This window comes from Oryctolagus cuniculus, chromosome 15, assembly GCF_964237555.1.
Source record: "Oryctolagus cuniculus chromosome 15, mOryCun1.1, whole genome shotgun sequence".
NCBI lineage: Eukaryota > Metazoa > Chordata > Mammalia > Lagomorpha > Leporidae > Oryctolagus > Oryctolagus cuniculus.
Window position 1 is genome coordinate 69,928,396 of NC_091446.1, and position 24,991 is coordinate 69,953,386.

The following is a 24,991-nucleotide window of genomic DNA, read 5'->3' on the forward strand; positions in this document are numbered from 1 at the left end:
CCAGTGTCCAGGAGAATAGGTGTGATAGTGGCTGGGAACATGACAGCAAGGGGTCTTGGCCCACATAGCCTGGGGACAGAGGCAGCATGCAAATGGCCTCAGCTCTCGGGCCTGAGCTGGGCCGTCCTTATGACCTTGACCTGGGCCAGAGCTAGGTGCCCTGCTGCACACATAGGCTCCTGGGGGCCACTTGTCTTCTCTGCCATCACCCCCGGTCTTGAGTCTGAGGACAGCACCCCTGGGTAAGCCCAGACCCTACCACCACCTGCTCAGCTGGTCTGAGGGAGGCTGGACAGACCCACTTCCTCCTCTTTGCTCCCCGACGGGGAGAGCCTGAGCTGGCTTTCTGGCGTGGCCCCAAGCAAACAGTGCTGCTCCCTCCAGCAGGCAGCCTCAGCTGGACCCTCCGTGTGATCCAGACAGGATGGGGGCTGCACCTGGCTCCCTGCCCCGGAGGGCCGAGCTGTCCAGAGAGACTTCCCTTTCTAGCAGGGCCAGTCAGAGAAGCCCAGCGCAGAACCTGACTCCAGTTTCAACCTTGGCCCCAGATCAAGACCCAGCTCAAACACAGCGTCCTGGGCCCCACACCTGCGCATGTCCCGACCCCTCTCGCACCCCCTGCTTCTGCCCTGACCATTGCTTCCTCCACTGCCCGTGCATCCCCTAACCCAGCCTCATCCCATACTTGGGAAGCTGAGGGCAAGCAGGGGAAATGACATGTCCAGGGCAGCCTGACCATCCCCAGGGAGGTGTGCCAAGGCCCCACGAGGCCCCGACGCAGAGCCCGGTTCCCCCAGGGGCTGTGGCAGACAGCACCAAGATTATAGCTCCTGGGCTCCTTAGTGGCCTTCTCCATGGAGAGGGGCCTGGGAAGAGCACCCAGGGCTGATGCAGGCTGCATTCTCTCTGAGCCTCCGTAAATGGCCACGAACCAGGGACCGTGCCCACAGACGGGCCGAGGAGACAGCTTGGTGGGACTTGGGAGTGGCTGGCCCTGCAGCCTGGCCCTCAGCTAAGAGGAGCTGGGTGCCAAGGGAAGGGCAGCATGGGCAAGGAGAAGCGATCCTGGTATTTGCTCTCACCACCTGCCTGCCAGCTATCACCGGCTTCTTAGCGGCTCGTTCGAGAATGCGAGATCCTCAGTCTCTCCGGAGAGGAATGGACCAGGAATGAGCGTGCTTGTAGCTTCAGATCCCAAACCTCGGTCACCCAGAGCCCTGGCCAGCCCGCCTCAGGGGCCAGACCTTGTCTTGCAGAGAGGCAGCTTCAGGCCAGCCCCAGGGCCTTGTGCCCCCCCTCCCCCTCTGCTCTGCCCACAGCCCGCAGTCCCCAGGGCATTTATCCCACCCCCACCCCCACCCAACTGTGTGTCCTGGGCCCGCCTCCCAGCCACCACCACGGCCACTGCCTTGTTCTCCACCCGCCCCCGCGAGGGCGGCTGCTGGGCAAGGCTCCCATTTTCCCTGCCCAGATTATAGGTGTGGGGCTGAGGGCGTCTGAGCCGGAGGAAGAGCTGGAAGTCACCCTGGTGCCAGGCCAGAGAGACGCCTCCTACGACGGAGTCAGGGCTGGTTCCCGGTGCTGCTTGGGCTGAGCTGGGGATTCCTGTAACCCAGCGCTACCAGCACTCTGCGTGTGCATGTGTGTGTGTGTGTGTGTGTGTGGCGTGCATGTCCACATGCATGCGTGTGTCTCTCCTGGAGGTCAAAGCCTCTTTCCATGGTGTGATTTAACAATCCAGGGGGCAAGCCCAGCCTGTTTTCCAGATTTAAAAGAGAAAGATCAGAGAAGGCAGCAGGTTAGGGCAGACTGGGGTTGGACCAGCCCCTGCCCCGAGGCTGCCCTGTGTGGCCATCTCCTGCTGGCCACCCTCTCCCCCGGGCAGGGGCAGAGGGGCATCGGCCTCCGGCAGGGCCTGAACACACACCCCTCTTCTGCTGGGCAACCGCCTTGGCGCCGGGGCCTGGGTTTGGAGGGAACGGCATGTGCAGGACTCAATAGGAAGCAGCCCTGGGCTGGGGTCAGCAGGAGCCAGAAATACCCACCTGTGGTTCGCGTCTATACTGTAAAAAGTGGGATGGCATGACATTCCAGTAAGGTAGCCCCAGCCTGCCACATCCCTCTGTGGGAACCCCCGAGGTGGATTTTAGGACCCCCGGGGTTCAAGAGGATATGGCAGAATGGTTCCGGAATCCAGTTGCTTGTGTCTAGTTCCATGGCCCAAGTCGCACCACCTGTGTGAGCTTTGCCTCCGGGGCATCTAGGCAGGCCACCAGGAGCACTGGTGCAGGGTGTGGGGCGTGGGGCCTGTTCACTGGATGCTCTCTCTTCTTCTGGGCTCCGTGCCTGTGTTCTTGATGGGTGGTACTGGGTCCACCTAGGGCCCCCACTCCCAGGGTGAGCCAGCAGCCGGAGGAGCTAGCGGAGATGACCCAGGGCCCTTCTCTGTCCCCGAGGAGCAGGGAGAGCATGAGGGAGCCGAGGCTGGGGGCGGCCTGCCTGTTCTCGGGAATTCACGACGTGTCTGCCTGTCGCAAGTATCTCGATAAGGAAGATTTGTGAGCGAGATTTGCAATTCTGCTCTCTCTGAGGGTTATAAATCAGCTGTGTGCACGCTGTGGAGCAGCACAGGGCTCAGGCTCTCTCTCTCTCTCTCTCTCTCTCTCTCTCTCTCACACACACACACACACACACACACAGTCGCAGGGCCAGGTCCTGCCCGATGGTCCCCGGAGCAGAGGCAGCCGTCCCCAGGGAACAGAGTTCCGGGAAGGGAAAACCTCAGGCCTTCAGCTGCTACCAGACAGGGTCCCAGAACCACCCAGGATCCAGGACTGGAGGCTAGGAGGCAGGGTATCCCAGTGGCTGCAGGAGCAACATAGCACATGGATTCTAAGTGTGAGTGCTGGAGTCTTCCCGGCTGGATTCAAGTCTTGGCCCTGGGGCTCACTAGCTGTGTGCCCTTGACCATGCTGCTGCCAAAGCTCTGTGCTTCAGTTGTCCCATCTGTGAAATGGGGCCAACTCCAGCACTACCAGAGCTCAGGAGGACTTGACTGCCATCCTCGTCGTCGTGGGTGGAGAGGTGTGCTTAGGTTTTGGGGTCACGCCAGGACTTGACTCCCAGCCCTGGCCCCTGCTAGCAGTGTGAAGTTGGCGTTCTCTGAGCCTCCTGTTCCGACTCTGCAATGGGCTGCTACTCCCCACCCCCTGCGGTTGTTTAAAGGAGAGAAAGGTTACAAAGGGACCAACCCGGGCTCTCAGGAGGAGTCAGCAGTGGGGGGTGGGGACCTGGCTGCAGGTTCTCAGCTTCCAGAGGGCTCTGCTCTGGGGTCCATCTTCCTGGGGAGGACAGAGTGCAGACTGTTAAGAGAGGATTCCAAAACCTCTGTCTCCCACACCACCTGAGGCGAGGAGAAACGGCTGGCTTGCCAAGCGCCTCTCCGTGCCCTGATTCTCCTCCTATGCCCTCCCCACAGCAGTGCATACGGCCCCGTGCCTGTGAGAGCAGACCTTGGAGACTGGCAGGTGCAACTCATGGCTCTGCCGTGCTCTTACTGGGTGGCCTTGGGCAGGTCACTTAACCCCTCTACCCACTCCAGCGCAGGATAATGGCGCCTGCCTCTTCGGGCGGCTTGAGAGCAGGTTAAATGAGATAATGTGCATGTAGCACTTAGCACAGCTCCTGGCCACGGCCCCGTAAGTGCTCTGCTAATGCGTGCGAGGCCCCGCTCTGCCTCCTGTACGCTCTCAGACCCACTCTCGCCCGCGCCTCCCTCCCCCACTCGATGCACCTGATGCACACACCGTGTCTTCCCAGGCCAGACGGCTCAATATTTCTCTCCGGGAAGACGGGCATTAAAGCCAGGGCATTGGAGCCCTGCAAGCGAGCGTGGCTGCAGCCTGATGCCTGACACAGCCCCTGCCTGTGACCCGGGTGCCTGGTGCCGGCTGCACAAAAGCCGAGCACACCGTGCACGCCCTCCCCGTTCTCCGCCTCCCACCCTGGAGCCCCCACGGCCTCCTCGGGATCCTCGGGTGCTGTCAGGCGCGGGCTTGTTTCCAAGCTGTTGCTTGGCATTTTTACCTGCTCAGCCATAAAGGCCCTGGAAAGCAATGAATCTGGGGATGAGTAGCTGCTTGTACAAGCGCAGCGAGGGGGGAGAGCCGGGACGAGCGCCCGTGTTTTTGCAGAGCCGATATTTCTGCACCTCTCCCGCCCAGCTCACTACCCCAGCGGGCAGGACAGTGAAGCCTTGGCCACGGGTGCGGCCCAGGAGCATCCCAGGCCAAGGCTTGGTCTCCCGGCAGAAGTTTGGAGGCTGGCCTTCTCTGTTGCCGGGGAAACCAGTGTGTTCCCTGGAAAGGAAACCACAGGGCTTTGGCTGTTAAGACACCCCCACCTCCCCCCCCAAATGAGTTCCCTACAAGGCTGATTCCCCCGAAGCTGTTGAGTCGGCAGCATCCTGCCTCCGCCTGCTGAAATGGTAGAAACGCGGTCTGCCCTGACCCTGTGCTTCTGACTCCTCTTTTAAACATTCCACCGTAGCAGAAGGACATGTTTTGTTTTTTTCTTATTTATCTTCCTTCCATGCCAGCTGGGGCTCCAGGTCCTTCTCTGCTCTTGGTGACTGGAGCCAGGAGGGAAGGGACCTCCACGTCGTTGTTCGCTCAGCTGTCAGCAGAAAGACAGCAGGCAGGTTTATATTTGGAAAGCAGAGGGTCTCAGCCCCCGGATCGCCATGTCCAGGGCAGGTCGTAGGTTTTGCAGCCCCTTCTGCAATGGGCTGGAAACGTGATCTGCCTGTGGGTTTGCAGAGCGGGTTGGAGTGACAGCGGCGGGAGCCCCGGTGGCGGGAGGTGCGGGGGGTGGGGGGCTCTGGAGCAGGCCCGCGTGGACTCACAGTGACTTTCAAATGCCAGGGGAGGATCGAGCTGATTCCTCGTGGCTGACAACATTGCACCTTGGAAGAGGTGGTGCCTTAGAGAGCAGAAGTGGGGGGGGGGGGGGCTGGGTGGCTGCCGCTCCTTCCTGTCCGTCATGGGGTTCCTGGGCAGGCGGGCAGGGAACTCTCAGCCCTCCCATTCAGACAGGACCTGGGGCCTCAGCGAGGTTTTGAGATTGTTTGAGGAAGAGAATCAGGATTCACAGCCCGGCCCGCAGGACCCCATGGGTGACTATTAGGAGACAGACAGACAAGAGAGAGAGAAACGTGACCAGTGTTCACCCTCAGATGTCGGCATGTTTGTGAGGATCCAGTAGGGGATGAAAAGGAGCTGGGCAGAGCTTGGTCCCACTCCCAGACACGCCTCACCCCTGCATCCGAGCAGCTGCCTGGGAGCTGCCCCCTCCAACTCTGCCCCCTCCCGGCTCTGCCCGCTGGTCAGCTCCCCGGCCACTTTGAACTGTTCGGTTTTCACCTACAAGTGGCTCTCTGTTCCGTTAGTCATTTTCAACAAATTCTGTGCCTGTCCCTGCATTTCCAAGGGGGAAGAACCACGACGCAGCTGGGTTTTCCAGCAGCCACAGACTGGGGTAGGCAGGCAGCCTGCTCCCGGGGGCCGGCTGGCCAGGGGCTTCCCACGAGGGACCTGGGTAGGGTCTCCAGTCCTTGCCAGCCCCATTCTGGGTTTCCGGCAGATCTTTCTGGTGGGTTCCTGAAACCCTGCAGATCTCGCTATTAGCGTGAGGTTCTCAGAGTAGAGTAAACTAATGAATTGCCGCGTGATTACACAGCACATAATTAACTTTGTAATTAATATGCAACTGCCACTTAAGCTAAAACACTGCTTATAGAGACGTACGGCAATAGTAAATCACAGGTCAGAAATAGCACTTTGGAATTTTCAAAAGAATGAGCGTAAGCGGGGAGTCACTTAAGGCGGCAGGGCGAGTTAATTAAAAAGCAGATGAATTGTGCCACGGCTGCCTTATCTCAGGGCCTTCGCCTTTAAGAAAGACCCTCACGCCGCCCTGCAGTGCTGGCCAGCCAGGCCTGGTCAAAAGGGCACTGGCCATGTGGTTCCATTTCCAAAATAAAACAGGCCTTCCCTCCCACCCGGCTGCCTGAGCCCTCTGCCCAGCCCCACTGCCCTTGCTGGGGGTCAGCACCCCTCCCCCGCCCACTCCGGCCCCGAGGCCTGGCTCCCTCTCTCCTCCTCCAGGTCGCCTGTGAGGGTGGCCTCCACCCCCCACCTGACCCCAACAGGTGGACCATACAGCTTCAGCTGGACGTCAGACTCAGGGAAGTGAGAGATTCCACGTCCTTTCTTTTGTCTAATCCTCTCTTCCCTGCCAGAGTGCTAAAGCTTCAAAAACCACAGGCAGAGGGCGGCCGAGGGGCTGAGGGCTGCAGTGACGGGGCGGTGTGGACCAAGGCTGCTGGAAAACCTCCTCCAGCCTCAGGCTGTGCCCATGTGGCTGCAGGAGGGGTCCAGGGCCTCTGCAGGCGGTAAAACCCAGTGGCCCCACTGGCCAGCTGTGTGACCCTGGCAAGTTCTACGGCCTCCCTGGGCTTCCGTCTCGCACGTGGCCAGCTCAGAGTGAGAGAATCAGTGACAAGATGTGTGCCAACGGGCCTGGTGCTCCTACCCTCCCCCCTCCTTAGGGATGGGGGGCTTTAGGGGAAAGCAAGTGACGTCGCCATCAGCCCCAAATCCTTTAGGAGTGGAGGAAATGGGCACAGGGAGGCCAACTGTGTGTCCACAATGCTTCTTGGGTGCTGGCCTGCTTGGTTGGGGTCCCCCAGACCAGGAGCCCCCAGAGGAAGGACACCCCTTGGCCACATGTCCTGCATCAGGCCAGGCACTGCCGGATGAGTATACTGAAAGGTGTCAGCCAGGAGCCTCATCATCTGTGACATCATGGCCCCAGCCACAGTGAGATGTGGCCCTGGCTCCAGTCCACGGGGAGCTGCTGGGCTTTGCAGTCTCACAGACCTGGGTTTGAATCCTGGCTTTGCTGGTGTCCAATCTCGGCAACTTCCTGAATTATGTTCAGCCTGAGTTTGGTTATCTGTCCATGGGTGTGGGAGAGCACCTGGGTGTGCACACACCTGGCTCTGTGCCCTCCTGCAGCAGAGGTCATCCCTCATGCAAGGGGTCATTCTCCCCAGGCAAGACAGAGTCGCCATCTCTGGCTTTGCCCTTCCAGGAAGTGGTCTGGGCCCCTCTGCCCACCTGAGCCAGGGCTTACAGGGGAGGAGAGCCCAGGGGGCCTGCAGGTGGGCTCCTGGCTGCTTGTGTCTATCTGAGGTGGTGATGGCAGCCGGACACAGTAGTGGATCAAGACACAGGACTCCGAACTCTGTGGCTTCTCTGCCCTCAGCTGTTTGGTTGCTGGTCACGCTTTGTGACCAGAGCCCAGCTGGAAGCGGCCCTGCCTCAGTGGGCACCCCTTCTGCAGTGTCCCTCCTTGGCTCTCAGCGCAGCCATCCACACCCCTCAGGTCAGCACCTCTCAAAGCACAGTGTGGGGAAAGCTTCTGCTGTGGGTTTTAATGTATGATTCGTGGGGAGAGTGTCTTGTAATGCAGTGACTGTGGGCAAGGCTGGCCATTCAGAGGCCTCCACACACAAATGAGCCCTAGCAGTCCCTAGAGGACAGGACTCTGTCACTCATGGAACCCAAGAACCCTTCATTTGGGGGCAGCCTGCAGGGCCTGGTCTCCCAGAGATGGATTTCGGTGGTGTCCCCGCCGCTGTCGCCGCTTGGCTCAGATGGGGTAGTGGCTCCTCTCTGGCCTCCTGCCTCTTTCAGCATCTCCCAAACTCCCCTCTCCCAACCCTTCTTCCCACTGAAGTTTCCTAGGACTGGCCTGTGCCACTAAACCAAGTCCCTCCAACGCCCCAGCCTGCGTCCTAGCTGGTGGGCCCTGGGCCACTGCTCCCCACTGAGCTACCTGCGACCCCTGGGGAGCACCACGGAGCTTGGGGCGTGGTCCCCAGAGGCGAGTGTGTGCTGGAGAGTGGAGGCCAGTGCCCGTCTCTGCCTCTCCTCTGTTCGATTATGTCAGCGTCTCCCAAGACGTTGCCGCAAGGCTAAGCAGATCGGTCTGAGCAGTAGCTGTGGGGTTTCCTCTAAGGACTGGAAGTCTCAATTTCGGATCAGGGGCGTTTGACGCCCCCAAGCAAAAGCTGCCCCCTCTGGTGGTCTCCCCGCCCGTGATGAGGTGTTGAGGCCCACCTGGACTGGCGGCTGGACTGCATTCCTTAGTAGTTCCCTGTATGGCACAGCAGACCTTGGGGTTGGTACTGTTATTGTTTCGGGTTTACACCTGCAGAGCCTGAGACATGTGGAGGGTGCAGAAGGCAGCAGGTGCAAGACTGAAGCCCAGGCAACCTGGTGCCCTTAACCACTAAGCTGTGCTGCCCGTCGAAGGGTCAGGGGAGGGCACGGCGCCGCATTGTTGCGTGAACTGGGGAGAGCTTTGTGTGGTTTTGGTATCGAGCCGCCATGCCGCTTTGGAGCACCTAGCGTGGATTTTGTCAGCAGCCAGTCTGCCCAGATTGGGGGGTGGAGGGCCCCAGGGGTGAGGGACTCCTGAGTGCAGATCCCATGTGCTGGGGCCAGTCCCTGCCCACACCCTCCCCCACCTCGAGGGCTTTCTGCAGAGGGGCCTCAGGTGGCAGCCTCGACCCATCTGGGACCATCAAGTCCAGGGATGGAGTCGGACCACACGGGGCTTCTGCAGGGGACCCACAGCCACTGCCCAGGGGGTGCAGAGGCCCTGATCCCAACAGACTTGCCTGGGCGCCCTGGGCCAGGCTGCTGTCTGAGCCATCTGCACACTGACTGCCGTCCAGCCTGGACAGGGGTGGGGTGGAGAGCGAGCCAGGAAGCTCAGGACAGCGGGGGGTGGGGTGGGGTGGGGGGGGACCCTGAGGCCTGGATGGGGAGCCACAGTGGGCCCTTCGAGGCTGTGATATGCCGGGCAGTCCTGGGCAGCTTGAGCCTCAGTTTTCTCATCTGCAAAATGGAATGATCCAGGCCCTGGTGGGACCAGGGTGTGAGGTTGTGTGAAGCCTCCTGGGTGGCCCGGATGCTCCATTCAGGGGACTTAGCTGGGAGAGGGCTGAGGGGAAGGCACAGGTCAGGAACTGGGGGGTCTGCCAGTGGCCTCAGGCTAAGCCCACCCAGGTCTGGGCCTCCGTTCTCTGTCCTCTCAGAGACGGGCCACCTAGAAGCCTTCATCTCCTGTGATGGTACCGGTGGTTAAGAATGGCTGGGCAGAGGGCAGGTCAGGGATTGGCTGGGCATGTCTGAGCTTAGCAGGAAGAGCGGTGACTGATTAGCCAGGCCTGCCCTGGGTGCTGGAGGTGGAAGTGGCATCCACACCACAGGGCATACCACAGCCCTGCCATCCCTGTGCAGGTGGTCCTGGAGGGCTTGTCCAGCTCTCCGGCTGTCCCTGAGGACAGGAGCTTCCTGTAAGGTGCCTGGGTGGATTGGGGACTTTGGGGAGCAGTAAGAACATCCGGGAGAGTGACAGCCTCCCAGAGGGCACCAGCTGGTGGCCAGGGAGCCCTGCCTCCCTCTCCAGCCTCGTTCCTCCCCACGTTCTCCCAGGGCCTTGCGACATCCGTTCCCACCACCACCCTCCCCGTGTCCTGGCATCTGACCCTTGGGAATCACAGGCAAGTTCCCGGAGGCAAAGCCAGCTCAGGACCACTGCCCGAGCATCGCCGTCCTGGGAGGGGCTTGTGGCCCAGGCCCAACACTGGACAACATCAGGCCAGCCTGAGACCCCGCCCCCAACTCTGCACCATCCTCGGCTCGCCACAGCCCATGATGGTCACCTTGCTCATGCTCAGGGCAGCTGAGGCCAAAGGCCTGTGACATTTGCATGCAACATTACATGGCTTTGGAATCGGGCTCGGGTTCAAGTCCAGGCACTGCCACTTGAGCAGGCCAGTGGAGCTCGCCAGGCCTCAGTTCCTTCATCCATAGTGCAGCCGTGATGATTGGCACATGACAGCCGAGCTGCAAGGCTTACAGGAGGGGACGTGGCGCACATGCAGGCTCCATAGCTGTCCGGCTTCTCTCTCTGCTCCGAGGAAGCCCAAAGTGAGGATGGGAAGGGACCCAGGAGGCCCTGTCCAGGGTGCATCCATCCCTCCCGGGGCCTTCTGGGAAGAGAAACTGTGACTGTGAAGTCAGGGACATGGAGTGTGCTGGAGGAAGGAAGAAGCCAGGTTTGGCCTCAAAGCCGTGGCCCAGGCCTGCTGAGGTGTCGTGTGCCCAGAGACACGAGGCACAGGTGGTCAGGACCGTGGGCTGGCAGCCTGTTCTCCCTGGGAGGCCGTCGTCACTCCGTCCAGATCAGCTTCTGTGCCCCAGGGTGCTCCCAGATGCCAACACTGCATTGTGTCGCCCACGAACCAGCACTGACCATGGGTGGGTGCTCCTGTGGACGAGGGTGCAGCATGAGACGTGAGTGAGGCCATGCAGAGACGAGGCCGCTCTGCCTGCAGGGTGAGGCCACAGCCTTGGACCTCTGCGGCCAGGTGGTGGGGAGCCTGGTCCCAGGACGCTGCCTGGGCTGCGCTGGGGAGAGCTGGGTCCAAACCCAGGACGTCATCTTTTGGAATTCCGTTCCCTAATCCTAACTGACCGTGCTGACTCAGTTCCTTAGCCCCGTGGGAGAGGTGGAGACGGCTCTCCCTGTTGAAGCTCAGGGAGGTGCAGTGGTCTCCCGCAGCCTCCCAGCCAGGAAGGACCCGCCCACTACCCAGGGTCCTACCCGGCCCAGGAGCAGTTCCAGCTGCCTGGCCAGGAATGGGAAGCAGCTGCCTGGCTGTCTCTCCCCTGCTTCCTCACTTGCCTGGGATGGAGCTCCAAGTACCCTCCTCTCGCTGTGTGCTCCGCCACGCCCTCTGTCTCCACCCCCAGGCTGTGTGCCTGCCGCGGGCTGCGGAGGATAGCGAGGGGAAGACGCACCCGTGGGTGGCCCCGGGCAGCCCCACACTCCCTGCGAGATGAGGATGGGGTGGAGCCCCAGTGCGCCTGCCTGTCCACCGTCACTTCCATCCCTCCCGCTTCTGTTGCGGGGTTTCTGGAGCCCGCCGAGGTGTCCCGCTCTGCCTCCTGACTGCATTCCCAGGCAGGGATGCACACTGAGAATGTGTTGGGTGATTTTGTCGCCATGCCGACATGGTGGCGCGACTAACGTGGGCATGGCGTCACGGGCTGCTGGACTCTCATGCCACCACTGACCGGAACATCATTGTGTGTTGCAGAATCCCCGTGCTCACCCAAAAACCCCACCATGGGAAAGGGTTGCCAGGGGCCACCTGGAGTTGTCCTTGTTCCTCCGGCGGCACATGTGTCACTCTCTGGGGACCTGGATGGGGTGACTGGCATCGTCCCAGTCCTAGGATCCTCTGAGTACAGCTGGGTCACGGGGCTCTTAACCTTTGCCACCCCCGGGTCACATGTACAAGCAGTGGCCACTAATCCACCCACTTGTTTATGCATCTAATGAGCACCTGCTGGGTACCAGGCCCTGGGCTTTGGGGAGCTGATGGAGGAGATGGGTGCAGAGGCACCTGCTGGGCTGGTGCCATCAGGGTGGGAGTGCAGGACAGATGCTGAGGGTGTGGGAGTGGACGTGAGCCAAGAAAGATGGATGGGAGGGGCTGAGCGACAGAGCAGACATGAGGCGTGGCCTTAAGGGCAACGTCCCAGAGGCAGGGAGCAGCCCGCCTTGGGTGGGGCTCAGGCTGAGGTGGACAGGCAGGGTAACCAATCACTGCTGAGCCAGGGCCCACGGCATCGTCCCTCTCGGAGTCTGGGGCTGTCTGGCCCCCGGGCTGAGCAGTGGACAGGCCCTGCAGCGAGCTGACCTGGCGCTGGCCGTGTCTGACAACACAACCTCTGCTCTCCAGCTGGAGGCAGGGCCCCCTCCCACCGCTGCCACCGGTGCCCGTGCCCGGGGGACCCGAGCTGCAGATGTGCACGGTGGCTGAATCATTTCTGCACACCACTGCTCACACAGCTCCCCCAGGGACCCGGCACTCACCTGTGCAGGCTGTCAGCAGAGGTGTGTGTGCCGGTGGGTCTGTGCCAGCCTCCAGCATGCACGTGTACTGGCTCGAGGCGTGCAAAGGGGCACGTCGGCCTGTGCCTGTGCACACACAAGGCCATGTGCCAGAACCTCTGTCGCTGGCTGCGTGCGTGATAAGTGCACTGTTTGACCATGTAGGCCTCAAATGTGAGAAATAAAACCCACTTGTGTAGGTGCAGCCAACTCACTGAAGGTGGCCCTGCCACCCTGTGGGTGCCACATGTCCTGGGAGGACCAGGACGACCCAGGGGCCTACTCAGGACAGCCAGAGGGCTCCAGCCCAGCGCCATCCACCAGGCCCCCCATGTCTGGCCTCTCCCTCTGCCTCACACCCTGTCGCAGGGGCTTGCGAGACTGGACGTCCCCAGGTCCTTCCCACAGGCTTCATTCTACTCTTTGAGCAGTCGTTGCTGCCTAACAGTGGCTGCCTTCCCCTGAGCACCCCTCGCATGCCAAGCCCCCCCAGACCCCCTGGGAGTCGGGGAGACCTGTGTCCTTGGACTCCCACAGCACCGGTGAGCCCGCTTGGGCTTAAGGTGCACAGGGGAGCACATAGCTATAGCGATGGCGGCAGCGTCCATGGCTCTGGGCCAACCCGGAGGAATGGCTGTCCCAGAGTCCCCTGGGCCGGCCTGGCGTGGGACAGGTGGTGCCATTTCACAGCCCAGTGTCTACCTGGAGTTTTCCAAGCGGCTGGAGCTCCTGGCTCAGAAACCACAGATGCTGGAGTTGGGCTGACTGCCAGCCCAACTCAGCTGGGACACTGAGGCCCAGCTCCCCAGTTCTCACGGCAGGCAGGAGGGAGGTGGTGCACGACTCTGGCTACTTCAGAGAGGCGGTGGGGGTCCCTCGATGGAGCCCACCCCCCATTCAGAGGCAGACAGGCAGCAGGGAGGGCTGGGGCGGTGGGAGCACAGGGCTGGACTGGGAGGGAGTCCGGGGGATTTGTAGTGGCTTGTAAAGGCTTACAGGAGTCGCCAGGCAGAAGGTGGGCAGCAGTGAGCCGTGTTCGGGGCTCCCATGGCGGAGGGCGACCTCTGCTGGCCACCCAGTGCTCACCCTAAGCAAGCAACTCCAGAGAGCCTGCAGGAGCAGGGGGCCAGGACCGCCCTGGAAGCCAGTGCCTGCCTTTGGATAGGTTGGCTGGAATAAAGAGGGTATCTCTTTGGGCCCACTCACAGCCTGGGGTGGGGGTGGCCGGGAGGCTCTGCCCACCAGTCCTAGACCATGGAAAGAACAACGCGTTAGCAATGAGAAAAGCCGAGGCTGTGAATGAGCCCTGCAGCCCCCCGGGCTGGGTGGCCTTGGGTGAGCGGCTTCACCACTCTGAGCCTGGTGCCTGGACGTAGCAGGTGGCGACACAAGGGGCGAGCTTGGCCTGTCTCCTGAACAAGCCCCACCCCTCGTGCCTGCTCCAGCCCACGTCTGCTCTGCGTGCCGGGGACCCTTAGCTTTCAAGGCCTTGATCTCTTTTCACTCTGGAGACTGTAGACTTCAGTCCCACCCATGCCCGATGTTCCTAATCCAACTTCCCACTCTTGATCTCAGCCATTTGAAAACTCACGGCAGCTGTGGACGTCTCCTTGATCAGCCGGTCGCTCGGCCCTTTATAGATGAAGAAGTGCAGGACACCCAGTTGTCCCTGTGATCTTTGATGTCTGTGCTGCCAGCTGCCTCCTCCCCAACCCCCCGCGTCTCGCAGGTGTCCCAAGCCCCAGCCGGTTCTAGGCTCCTATGAGGTGGAACCCTGGCCTGGGAGGAAACTCCTGCGGTCTGGACTTAGCCCAGGGGTGCCCCGCAGGCAGGGCTCGGGGTCCCCCAAAATAAACCCGACTGGACTGTCTGGTAGGTGGGGGCCATTGACGTTCTGGGAATCTTTGAATCCGGATGCCATGCTCAGCAGCTGCTGGCCCCCAGGCAGGCCGGCAGCTCCCCTGACTTCGTTTTCTGCTTCCTGAAGTGAGCCCCAGAGACCCCGCCTTCGCCCCCCACCCAGGGAAAGGCAGCCGTGAGCCCCACAGTGCCTGGCAGGGGAGGGGGCAGGGATCTGCGCTCCTGGGCGCTGGTGCTGGTCAAGGTTCCCCAGGTGTCTGACCCTAGACGCAGGCCACGTCCATCCTAGGAAGAGTGCCTTCTTAGACATAGAGCCTTGGAGACCACGTGAGCACCCTCAGCCCCATCCTGTTCTACAGATGGGGAAACCAAGGCCCAGAAGCCCGAAAACTGCCTGGAAACTGCCCCGGCTGAGAGCTCCAGGTGCTCACTGGAGACAGGGAGCAGAGGGAGGTCCAGGACCATGCCTGGAACCTCCAGTGCTGTTTCTGGGCCTCTGGGCTCTTAGGCTTGCCAACAGCGCCCCCTGCTGACTGCCTGAGCTACTGCAGGTCCTTTGTCCTCGGCTGCTGCCAGGGGGACCAGAGTGAAGCCCACCCAGGCCTGGGTTTCTTTGTACTTTCTTGTAGGCCCCCCTAGCCAGGAACTGAGCCAGGCCTTGATTTAATGAGTTCCTTACCTCAACCTTCCTGTCCTAGCTGGCTATGGAAACTACACTGTCAATGGGGACCCCAGCAGCCAGTGTCTACCCATGCACGACATGGAACCTGGGCCTTGGCAGCCCCCTGTGTACCTTGTGATGCCTGGAAGACCCCAGGGCCCCCTCTGCTCCGATGGGGTCTGGCACTGGGATGGCATCCCCACAGGTGGCTCCGGCTTGCCCACTGCTAAACCCTGACCCCAGGAGCCTCAGTCTTATGGGTGCTGGCTGAGGCCCTGTGCGGGTGATTTAGGAGACATTCAGTCTCCCTTGGGAGACCTGTAGAGATGGCAGGGGAAGCTGTGCCCTCATCCCCGCCCCCACCACACACATCCTTTTCCCCCGCTCCACAACACTGCAGCAGCCTCCAGCCGGGACCCCTGACCCCTGCTCACTGTCTGCTCTCGAGTGTAGATCCTACTGGGAAAGCCAGGATTCCGAAACTGGCTATCCCCAGCGAACATCACCTGCAAGCCTCAGTTCTCACATCTACAAAGTGTGGGAATCATAACAGAGTCTGTGCCCAGCGCCTGCGCCACTCCTGACTCCCAAAGGGAGCTCAGCAAATAGTCGCCTAACAGACAGCCTGCAGTGAAGACAGACTTGGACCAAGAGTTCTTGGAACTCAAGGAAGTTGTTTGCTGTTCATCTCTGCGTGTCCCACGGGTGTGGCGTAGGACCCAGCATAGAACAGTTATGGAAAGGTGTTTTCCAAGTGAGCAGGAGTGTGGGAGGATGGACTACCCAAATCTAAAACATGCTTGCTTGGGTGGAGGGAGGGAGGGAGAGAATGATGGACGGATGAATGGATGAATGGATGGACGGATGGGTAGATGACATGAATAATGGATGAATGGATGGACAGATGGATAGATGACGTGAATAATGGACAGATGGATGGATGGATGGACGGATGATGGACAGACAGATGTATAGATGATATGGACAATGGATGGAAGGATGGATGGATGGATGACAGATGGATAGATGACATGGACAACGGATGGATGGATGGATGGATGGACGGATGGATAGATGACATGGATGATGGATGACCTGACAGATGGACGGGCATTTAGACAAGTGATAGAGGAGATGGATGTTATGGTATATATATATATATGTGTGTGTGTGTGTGTGTGTGTGTGTGTGTGTGTGATGGGTGCAGAGTGGGCATGAAAGAAATAAATATGGGGCACAACCCCCACCCTGTCCTCTTTTCTGGAAAGCTCCAAGGTAGAGCATTGTCAGAAATTCAGGAGCCCAAACCAGCAGCAACACCTGGCCCCAGAGTGCATCCCCTAAGTAATGCCGGCGTGAGGAGGTAGCTCTGCCAGGCTGTCTGTGGCTCTGGCCGTGTACTGGCCACTTGGGGTTCCTCACTCTGGGCTGGAGCGTGAGCTCCCCTGAGCAGAGGAGAGGCCAGCCCTCGGCAGGGGCAGACGGATCAGCACTTCACCCGTACCTTGGAATACCGTGCTGCTATTACAGAGTGAAAAGGCTCTGTATGTCTTTATGCAGAATGAACTTTGAGATGCACTGTGAAGAGAGGAAAAGCAAGCTCTAGTCAGCTTGTTTAGGATGCTGCTCCTTGAAAAGAAGCAGTGGCCATGGCTGTGCCAGGCCAAAAGCCAGGAGCCAGAACTCAGTCCAGGTCTTCCATGCAGGTGGCAGGGACCCAGCTATTTGAGCCATCACCTGCTGCCTCCCAGGCTGCACGTTGGCAGGAAGCTGCGATCAGGAGAGGAGCTGGGACTCGAACCCAGGCACTCTGGCAGGGGACGTGGCCACCCTACCCACTGGCCCCGTGCACCCTTCCGACGCTCTGGTTTTTGAGGCCAGCCAATGAATGTACATTTTCTAGCGGCAAGGGAACAAGAACTGCTCAGGAGCCAGGTAGTCGAGAGCCCCGTAGGCAGGAACAGGGCTGGGCCCGACCGTGGCGTTGGTTCCCTCAGGCGGGGGGCGGGGGGACTGATGCTAGCCCGGGGCCCTGACCCGTCTCAGGACCTGTTCCCTCATCTGTGAAGTACGAGCAGTCGCACCTGCACAGAGTGGGCATGAAATGTGAAGAATGCAGGTGCCTGGCACATGGCCAGAGGGGAGGGCTGTTGGGGGAGGAGGGGCCAGGCTGGAGGGCAGCAAAGGAGACTGTGGGGGGGGGGGGGCTTGGGCTTCCTGCCCAGCACCCAGGTCAGACCGTGCTCTGCAGCCTGCAGCACCCAGTGCCTGTGGGAGAGAAACCAAGGGCTCCTGGGCCGTGGGTGCACTCGGGCTGTACCCTGTCTCCTCTCTGGCTGTCTCTGCCGTTGCTCTGGGGGCCGCCCTGGGGCTGAGGGAACCTCTCCCACCTAGCACCGTGATGCAGAAGGAAGCTCCACTGGTGTTCATGCCCCCAGAGGCCCCCACCCCATTCAGGACTCCCGTGAGCCCCAAGTGCCCTGCAGTGCAGTGGTGGGGATCCTGAGCTGCTGGGCAGGGGGCCTGGCCCCTGGGCTGGGCTCTGATGCTGCCTCCCTGCTCCAAGCCTATCTCCTTCCCCAGTGCTGATCCTTGCCCGCCTTCTTTCCCAGGGGGGCAAAGTGGCAAAATGGAGTTTTGTGGGATCCGGCTCGGGCAGTGGGTCCCCAGGGCAGGAGAGCTGCACCTGCAGAGAAGTGAAGGGCAACATTAGAAAGGGCCCCACGCATGCGTGCGAGCCCATGAATGCGCCCACAGAGCTCTGTCGCGTGAGCGAGCCCTGAACCAGGACCCCGGGGGCAGGACATAAAACACGTGTCCCCGCCTGTGCAGGGCCTCGACCCCTGGTGGACATGCCCGCCCACGGGTGGCGAGCACCCAGGAATGCCTCCTGCCCTCAGCCTCGGGGGCCCCCCTGGGAGGCTGCAGTGAGGTCGGCAGGCCTGGTGCGACCCCAGTGACCCCCTCTGTGCCCTCTTCACAGGCTGGACGACGTTCATGGCTCTCGGGTAGAACCCAGTGAAACGGCCAGAATGAACTCTATGGACAGGCACATCCAGCAGACCAACGACCGACTGCAGTGCATCAAGCAGGTGGGTGTGGCCAGGCAGCCAGGTGGGCAGAGGTGATGGTGGGCGGGGCCAGCCGCCTGGGGCTCTCTCACCTCTGCCTGGCATGGGCCACCTGCCGCTGGCATCCCGGGCCTGGGTTTGAATGATGTCGCTGTCCCGTCCCGCTTGCTGCCACGCCCTCTGTGTGGCTTTAGGCCAGTATCATGCCCTCTCTGGGCTCTGTGCGTGTGCTCTGGGCTGCTGTGAGGACGAGGGCGCCTCTGACACTGCGATCCGCTCTTCCCAAACACGGCTGCCTCCCCATCTTGCTCAGTGTTCTCCACAAAAGCAAGGTTTACAGAAAAGGAAACTGAGGCACGGAGAGGGGAAAGGAATCGTCCAAAGCTCGGCCCCAGAGGTGCTGGGAGGGATCTCATCCTGGAGGGGGGTGCGGGTGCTCACGCCAAGCCCCAGAGGTCCTGGGCACCCTCGGCGGGCTCAGCCTCCCCACAGCCCAGGGGGCCACATCCCCACACAGGCCTGGGAGCACTGGGAAGGAGCCGGTGCGGTGGGATGGGCATGTTGGGGTGCGGCCCCCCACCTCCTGCAGAACGCATGGATTCCCGCCCAGGGGCCCAGTGGAGCCTCCCCGCAGTGCCGGGCCGTGGAACTAAGACTGTTGTGCGGGAATGAGAGCTGTGGGTCCCCTCATTAGCATCCAGTAGCGCAGTCACGGAAGCCCGCGTGGGGACTGAGGGGAGGAAATTGAAGAAGCCTTGTTACAGATTGAACCCAGCCGGAGAGCTCTTCCCCAATGCCAATTACGCGCCTCTGCTCACGGTCACGGAATAGAAACCAGACGCGGCTCCCTCCTCCCCCGGCTCTGCCGGCTGGCTCCCAGCTCTGCCTTTGACCCAGTTCCTGCTGCCCGAGGCGCCGCGGGCAGTGACCCTCACCCCCCACAGTCCGGGAGCCCCTGCACGCGCCAGGCATGCAGCTCCCATGGAGGCCTGCTTCTCCCCTGTGCAATCCGTGACCCCGAGGCCCCAGCCCAGCACTGGGGAGCTGCTCCCGGGAGCTTGCTGTCTCGTCTGTGAAATGGGCCTCACCTGGAATGCGTGCTCGGCCAGGGAGCGCTGGAGCCCCAACCCGCCCTGCACTCGCACACGCGGAGAGCTGTGCCTTAGGGCCACACAGTGTGAGCAGCTGTCGCTGGGCTGTCCAGAGCCCGCTGCGTGCTGCGCATCTCTCCTCCCGCACCGCCCGTCAGGCACAGCTCAGCGCTGACCTCGTCTGCTCCACAGTGCCCCAGAGGCAGCCACAGCTGGCTGAGGACCGGGGATTCTCGGGCGTCCTGTGACCCGATCAGAAGAGAGAGGCCGGCGTGTGTGCATGTGCTGTGGGCCTTGGGCTGATGGGGCTGCGGCTCCCACCAGGGCCTCATAGCCCTGGACTCCCAGGTCCGTCTCACTTCCATGGCCCAGTCTTCCCTCCCCTCCCTGCCCTGGTTCTGGCCATCGATGGCACTGCCCACACCCACCCAGCACCCTGCCGCTCCAGTTCAGCTGCTTCCCCACCCCACCCCCACAGCTGGTGTTGGGAGAACCAGTGCTCCCCCCACAGCATGCCCCACTCCGAGGCCACGGTGCGTCCGGCCGGCTCCATGTGGGCAACTGCTCCACAGCTTCCCCTGAGCTCACGTGCTCCCCGGGCACCAGCGACCTCACCCATCTTGTTCTCCCTTGAGTGGGCGTATGTCAGGGGGCCCACCAGGCTGGGCTCCCTGCAGGTCAAGGAGGTGCCATATTCACCTCTGAGTTGGCAGAGACCAACAGAATGCCCAGCCCAGGGTGGGGGAGGGATGGACGGATAGATGGGTACATCAAGGAATGGATGCAGGGGTGGATGGATATAGATGACGATGGATAAGTAAATGGATGGGTGAATGATGCCTGGGTGAATGGATAAATTAACTCTTGGATGAATGGGTGGAAAGGCAGATGAATGACTGGATGGGTAACAGATGAAGTAGTGAATGGCTGAATGAGCTGTTGGGTAAGTGGATGGATGGATTCATTGTGGATGGATGGATGGATGGATGGATGGATGGATGGATTCATTGTGGACGGATGGACGGATGGGGGTGAATGGATGTCCTGTTTGGTTCACAGATGGATGGATAAGAAGGTGAACTCACCACTTCAGGTAGCTGGGCCCTGATCTAGGTGTTGGTGTGCTCCTGCCCCAACAGTGTCAGCAGCTGTTGGATAGAAACGGAATCTTCCGAGGAACTGTGGGGACAGGCAGCCTTCTAGTGGGGACAGGACATAGTGTCCAGTTAGGACTGAAGCCAGGGGCCTCTGGGTGACTCTCAGAACTTCCCCCATCCCAGGCCACCCCAGGCCACCCCAGGCCTGGCCACTCTTGCCCTCACCCAGCCATGGCCCCGCCACGCTCCACCAGGGCCCTGTGGCCAGTGGCCAGGTTTCTGGCCTCCACGGCAGATGGGCCATCCTGGACACAGCTCCCTGCTCAGCAGCCGTTTGCTGTGGGGTCCCAGCCTTGTGCCAGTCCACAGGGTTCCAGAAGTGCCCGAGAGGCAGTTCCAACCCTCGAGGAGCTCCTGAGAGAAACAAGAAGCGGTAGAGCAGCCCTTGCATGGGCAGTAGCAGCAGCCTCCCTGCACCTGCTCTGTCGTAGCTTCCTCCCCTCTCGTTGCTCCTGAACTGTGTGGCAGCCCTGCAGCCTGTCACCACCGCACCCCGCAGGTGAGGGCTGTGAAGTTCAGTAACGACCCCAGGGCTGTGGGCTCCGTGGCTGAGGCAGGGTTTGGACCAGGTCTGTCTTGCACCTGTCTGCAGGTCACTTCCTCTCTCTGCACTTCAGCCACCTCAGCGTGCACACGGGCCCACAGAGAGCGCAGGGGGCTTGGCCAAGGCCACAGAGCAGCGGTGTGGCAGCCATCCAAGGAAGGGCCTGATGTCCTGTGACCCACAGCTGAGGACCCTGCCGGCTGCGTGGGGTGAGGGCACAGGGCCTAGAAGGCTGGCAAAAGACAGAAGGTGGCGTGCCCAGGAGCTGAAACAAGGCTGGGCCCCAAGACTGGCCTCAGAAGCCACTCATGAACCCCAAGTGCAGAGCAGGTGCAGTGGCCACCTGTGGGCTGGTTGCCGTGAGAGCAACACACAGGGCTACAGACCCTGCTAACTGGGCGTGACATCGCAGAAATGAACAGAACAGCGCAGTGAGCAGGGGCAGGCTGCTGGGCAGGCATGAGCTGATCTGCACAGCTCTGCAGTGGAGCCCGGATGCCGCCATGGCCTGTGCGGGGGGCAGAGGGGGGCGCTGTAGAGGCCGGGAGGGGAGGCAGAGGTATGGGCCGCCACTGCCTTCTCCGAGGGTGTGTCTCTGCACGCACAAGGCCCCCCGTCTAGCACAAGTCAAGTGCAAGGAGCGCCTGTGCAGCTGTGCTCCCGGGAGGGCCTCTGGGGGACAGCCTTGGTCCAGGGCAGCCCCGTGTGGGAGCGCCCCATGCCCCAGGTGCTTTGCCAGGGCCGACTGAGCCCTGTCTTGTTGCGACCGTGCCCCAGTGCCATGCCCCCATTCTCTCTGTCAGCTTTCTGTCCATCACGGCTACAGAGGCAGGATGTTTCAGTTCATTTCTTCCATCTGCTTTGTTTTTAAAGATTTATTTATTTTGAACGTCAAAACTACAGAGAGAGAGAGAGATCTTTCATCCACTGACTCACAACCCCTACTGCTGTGTTGGCCAGCATTGGACCAGGCTGGAGCCAGGAGCCAAGAGCTTCATCTGGGTCTCCCATGCGGGTGGCAAGGGCCCAAGCACTTGGGCCATCTTCCACTGCTTTCCCCAGGCACCAGCAGGGAGCTGGGTTGGAAGTGGAGCAGCTGGGATATGAATCAGTGCAGGAACTACATGAAAGCACTAGTCCTGGAACCCTACGCAAAAATAAATAAATAAATAAATAAATAAATAGCAGATGCCCACCACCACGCATGCCCTGTCATCCCCATTCTACAGACAGGTTGACTGAGGCTGGCAGAGGTGAGGGCACTGTGGGAGGTGGAGGCAGAGTGGGACCCACAGGGGATCCACAGCACACTCTGCACCCCTCCCAGTGCTGACACCTGCCGGCTGTGGCAGGTTGGGTCAGAGCCACTGCCCCCTGTAGCCACAGCTGTGCTGTGTCTCCCAGCAGCAGGGTGCCAGGACCTCAGGGTGCCACATCCCTGGGGCGGTGTGTCTGGTCTACCCGCTGCCCTCATGGACACCCTCCAGAGGCTCCACGGAGGGGCGCACAGTCAGTCACCCCCAGGCCAAGGAGACCCCACTCTGCCCCTCACTCTGTGTGCTGCACCCCAGGCAAGTCATTCACCTCCTGGACACAGTGCCCAGCTCAGAGGGCCTGGGAAGACGCGGACAGATGGAGCGGGGCCTGGGAGCCACCCACCCTGCAGCCCTGGGCCCTGGGCCTGCAGCAGAATTGGGAGGCCCTGGTACTCTGACCCTACAGTTGAGTCCCTGTAGATTCAGACGGAGGGGCCTGAGCTCAGGCTGGGACCCTGCCCAATAATGCTAGTGGCCCCTGAGCCCCGGCAGACAGTGCCCATGGAGGGCAGCCTGGGGATACAGGCTCACTAAGCCCCACACACCAGACCAGTGTGGTGGTACCCGGGCACTCTGCCGGAGCGCCCCTGCCCACCCTGTGCCACCTCCCCACCGCTGCCCGCCCTGCCTCTCTGCAGCCACACCTGATGATGGGAGTTCACGGGGGTGGGGAAGTGGGGGACAATCAGAGAGGAAGGAGTAAGGGCCGACATTGTGGCGCAGCAGGTTAAGCTGCCGCCTGCAATGCCGGCATCCTACAGGAGCTCCGGGTCAATTCCCAGCTGCTCTGCTTCCGACCCGGCTCCCTGCTGATGCACCTGGGAGGCAGCAGCACAAGCACTTGGGCCCCTGCACCCACATGGGAGACTCCGATGGAGTTCTGGACCCACCCGTGGCTTCAGCATGGCCCAGCCCTGGCTTTGTGGCCGACTGGGGACTGACCCAGCAGACAGAATATCCCTCTTCTCGCTGTCTCTCTGTAACTCTGCCTTTCAAATAAAATAAGTCTTTTAAAAAAAAAGAATATAAGAAAGGAAGGAGTCTCCAGGCCTATCCCAGATCAGGGAGATACTGCCTGGTAGAAGCCCATGGGGTGTGTCCCTCCCTCACCAGCACCTGGAGCCCCTTGAGTGTCTTGTATCGCTGGCTCTCCCTAGACCTTGGTTTACCCGTCTGTGCAGCGGGGCCACTACTGTCCATCCTGCCTGGGAGGGGCCGGCTGGACGTGCAGAGGGCGGGTGGATGAGAAGGAGCTGGAGAGAGGGCGTTGATCGCGGCCCACCCGTCCTCCTCCCCTTCCCAGCCCCTCCCACCCGCACCGCCCACCCACAGCGGCCTGTGTGTCTGCTTCCTGGAGCCTCACGCCACCTCCCCTCCTTCCCCACAGCACCTGCAGAGTCCTGCCAACTTCCACAATGCCGCCACAGAGCTGCTGGACTGGTGCGGGGACCCGCGGGCCTTCCAGCGGCCCTTCGAGCAGAGCCTCATGGGCTGCCTGACGGTGAGTGCACGCCCGGAGCAGACGGTGGGGGCCCGGGGCCTGCCAGGGCCTGGGGTGATGGGGGAGAGGACCCCCACCATGTGCCCACCCCCCACCAGGGACCTGGATCTGCTGGGGAGACGTGGGTCCCCATGCTCGATGACAGATACCCGGGGTCCCTTTGGGGGTCGGTGTCCCATGAAAAAGAGAGATCCACTCAGTCAGTCAATCAACACTCAGCGAGCTGTTTTTAAGCCAGTCATCCGTCTGTACTCATTGAGCCCGTATTATGTCCAGCCAGCCAGCCAAATAAACATGCACTGATCCCTCATCTATCAGATCTGATCCCCTCCGCTAAGTCCTGGGAAAGCAAAGACTTTAGCAAGCCTGAGTCTCTGCTTAGTGGAGGCGGCGGCGCTGTGAAGAGATGACTGAGGAAAGCCGGGACAGGGAGGAGGCAGCACAGACATCAGAATCCCCGGCTGCCTGGGCCGTGGGGCGGGCGCAGCAAGCAAAGCGAGGAGCCGTCAGCTCACATGCAAGCGTTCGCCGAGCAGCTGGGCCCCCCCAGAGCCTGCGAGGCCTGCGGGATTGCACATGCAAAGGCCCTGGCGTGCAGCAGCTCCCAGAGACCCGGATGAGGGGCCAGGACAGGAGTTGGCAGAGACCAGGCACAGCACTCACGGCAGGGTTTATCGGGAAGGAGCTTGCCAGCCGACAGAACCACGTGGAAGTAGCCACGGCTGGTGGGCAGCCACAGCCACGTGGCCCGTACGCGACACATGTGAGGGAGCTGCTCACGGAGCCTGAGTGGGGGTGGACAGGCGCCGATTCCCAGGCTTGACCAAGCAGGAGGCGTAGCCGGGCTTGGACAGTAGCTTAGTCCCAGGGCACTGAAGGGCCCAGCGCGCCGTGACCTGGCTCAGAGGAGACACTCAGGGGCGTGGCTGACATTGTGAGGGCCCTGTCCCTGCCGCATTCGCCACAGGCTCGCTGAGTGCACTCGGAGGTGGGTCCCATGACCTTCCCCCTTTTGTTGAGGCGGAAACAGAGACTCATGCTGACTTCCCAAGGTAGCACAGCCTCAGCAAAGGGCCTGGGCGTCCAGCCACGGCCCATCTGCCCCCAGAGGGGACGTTCCTGACCGTTAGGGGTACCAGAAGGGGGCAAGGCCATGACCCTCCCGGGGTTCCTCCATGGGACAGAAGCTGATGCCAGCTGGCTCCGATCGGGCCACAAGGCCAGGCCAGGCAGCCTCCTGCCCCTGCCCGTCTTCCTCCCCATTCTGCCCTCGGGCTCCCCTCTCCTCCCCTCCCCCTCCTCCCTAATCCTCTTTGTTGGATCCTGGTTCAGGCTAAGCCCATGGGCAGGGACAGATGTTGCCAGTGGCGTCCTTGCTTTCACCCCAGCTGCTGGCAGCCATGGTGGCAGGTGGAGGTGGGGACTGCACCGGTGTGTAGCCAGACAGGCACCCTGCCTCGAGGCTGGCCTTGCCTGGGACAGGGACCACAGCCCTCACCGGCCTGGATGGACCTGTCCCTGGTCCTCCTTGGCCCTGTCAGTCTTCCATTCCTTCAACAAACATGCTGCCCCGGGCACTGGAGGCAGCGTGGTGAACAGAAGAGAGCACTCTCCCTAGCAGTGCGGGGGGGCGGGGGGGATGCCCACGGGAAGGAGCAGTGGGGGGCACACGGCAGGCCTGAGAGGGGGCGGGGTGCAGGTCTCCTGCACTGTCTCCTGCGGTGGTGGCAGAGCCAGCGCCAAGGCCCTGGGGC

At 61.4% G+C, this 24,991-nt stretch overlaps 1 protein-coding gene across 4 annotated transcripts in view; it reads left to right on the top strand.

Moving 5' to 3' along the window:
- ZMIZ1 (zinc finger MIZ-type containing 1) overlaps nucleotides 1-24,991 on the top strand; it is a 214,672-nt gene that overhangs the window by 97,798 nt on the left and 91,883 nt on the right. For all 4 annotated transcript variants that reach the window (XM_070057911.1, XM_070057907.1, XM_051831554.2 and 1 more), the window contains 2 exons: nucleotides 17,541-17,649; nucleotides 23,124-23,237. In XM_070057911.1, the coding sequence (XP_069914012.1) occupies nucleotides 17,590-17,649; nucleotides 23,124-23,237 (174 nt within the window). In that variant the 5' untranslated portion in view covers nucleotides 17,541-17,589. The remainder of the gene's footprint in view (nucleotides 1-17,540; nucleotides 17,650-23,123; nucleotides 23,238-24,991) is intronic.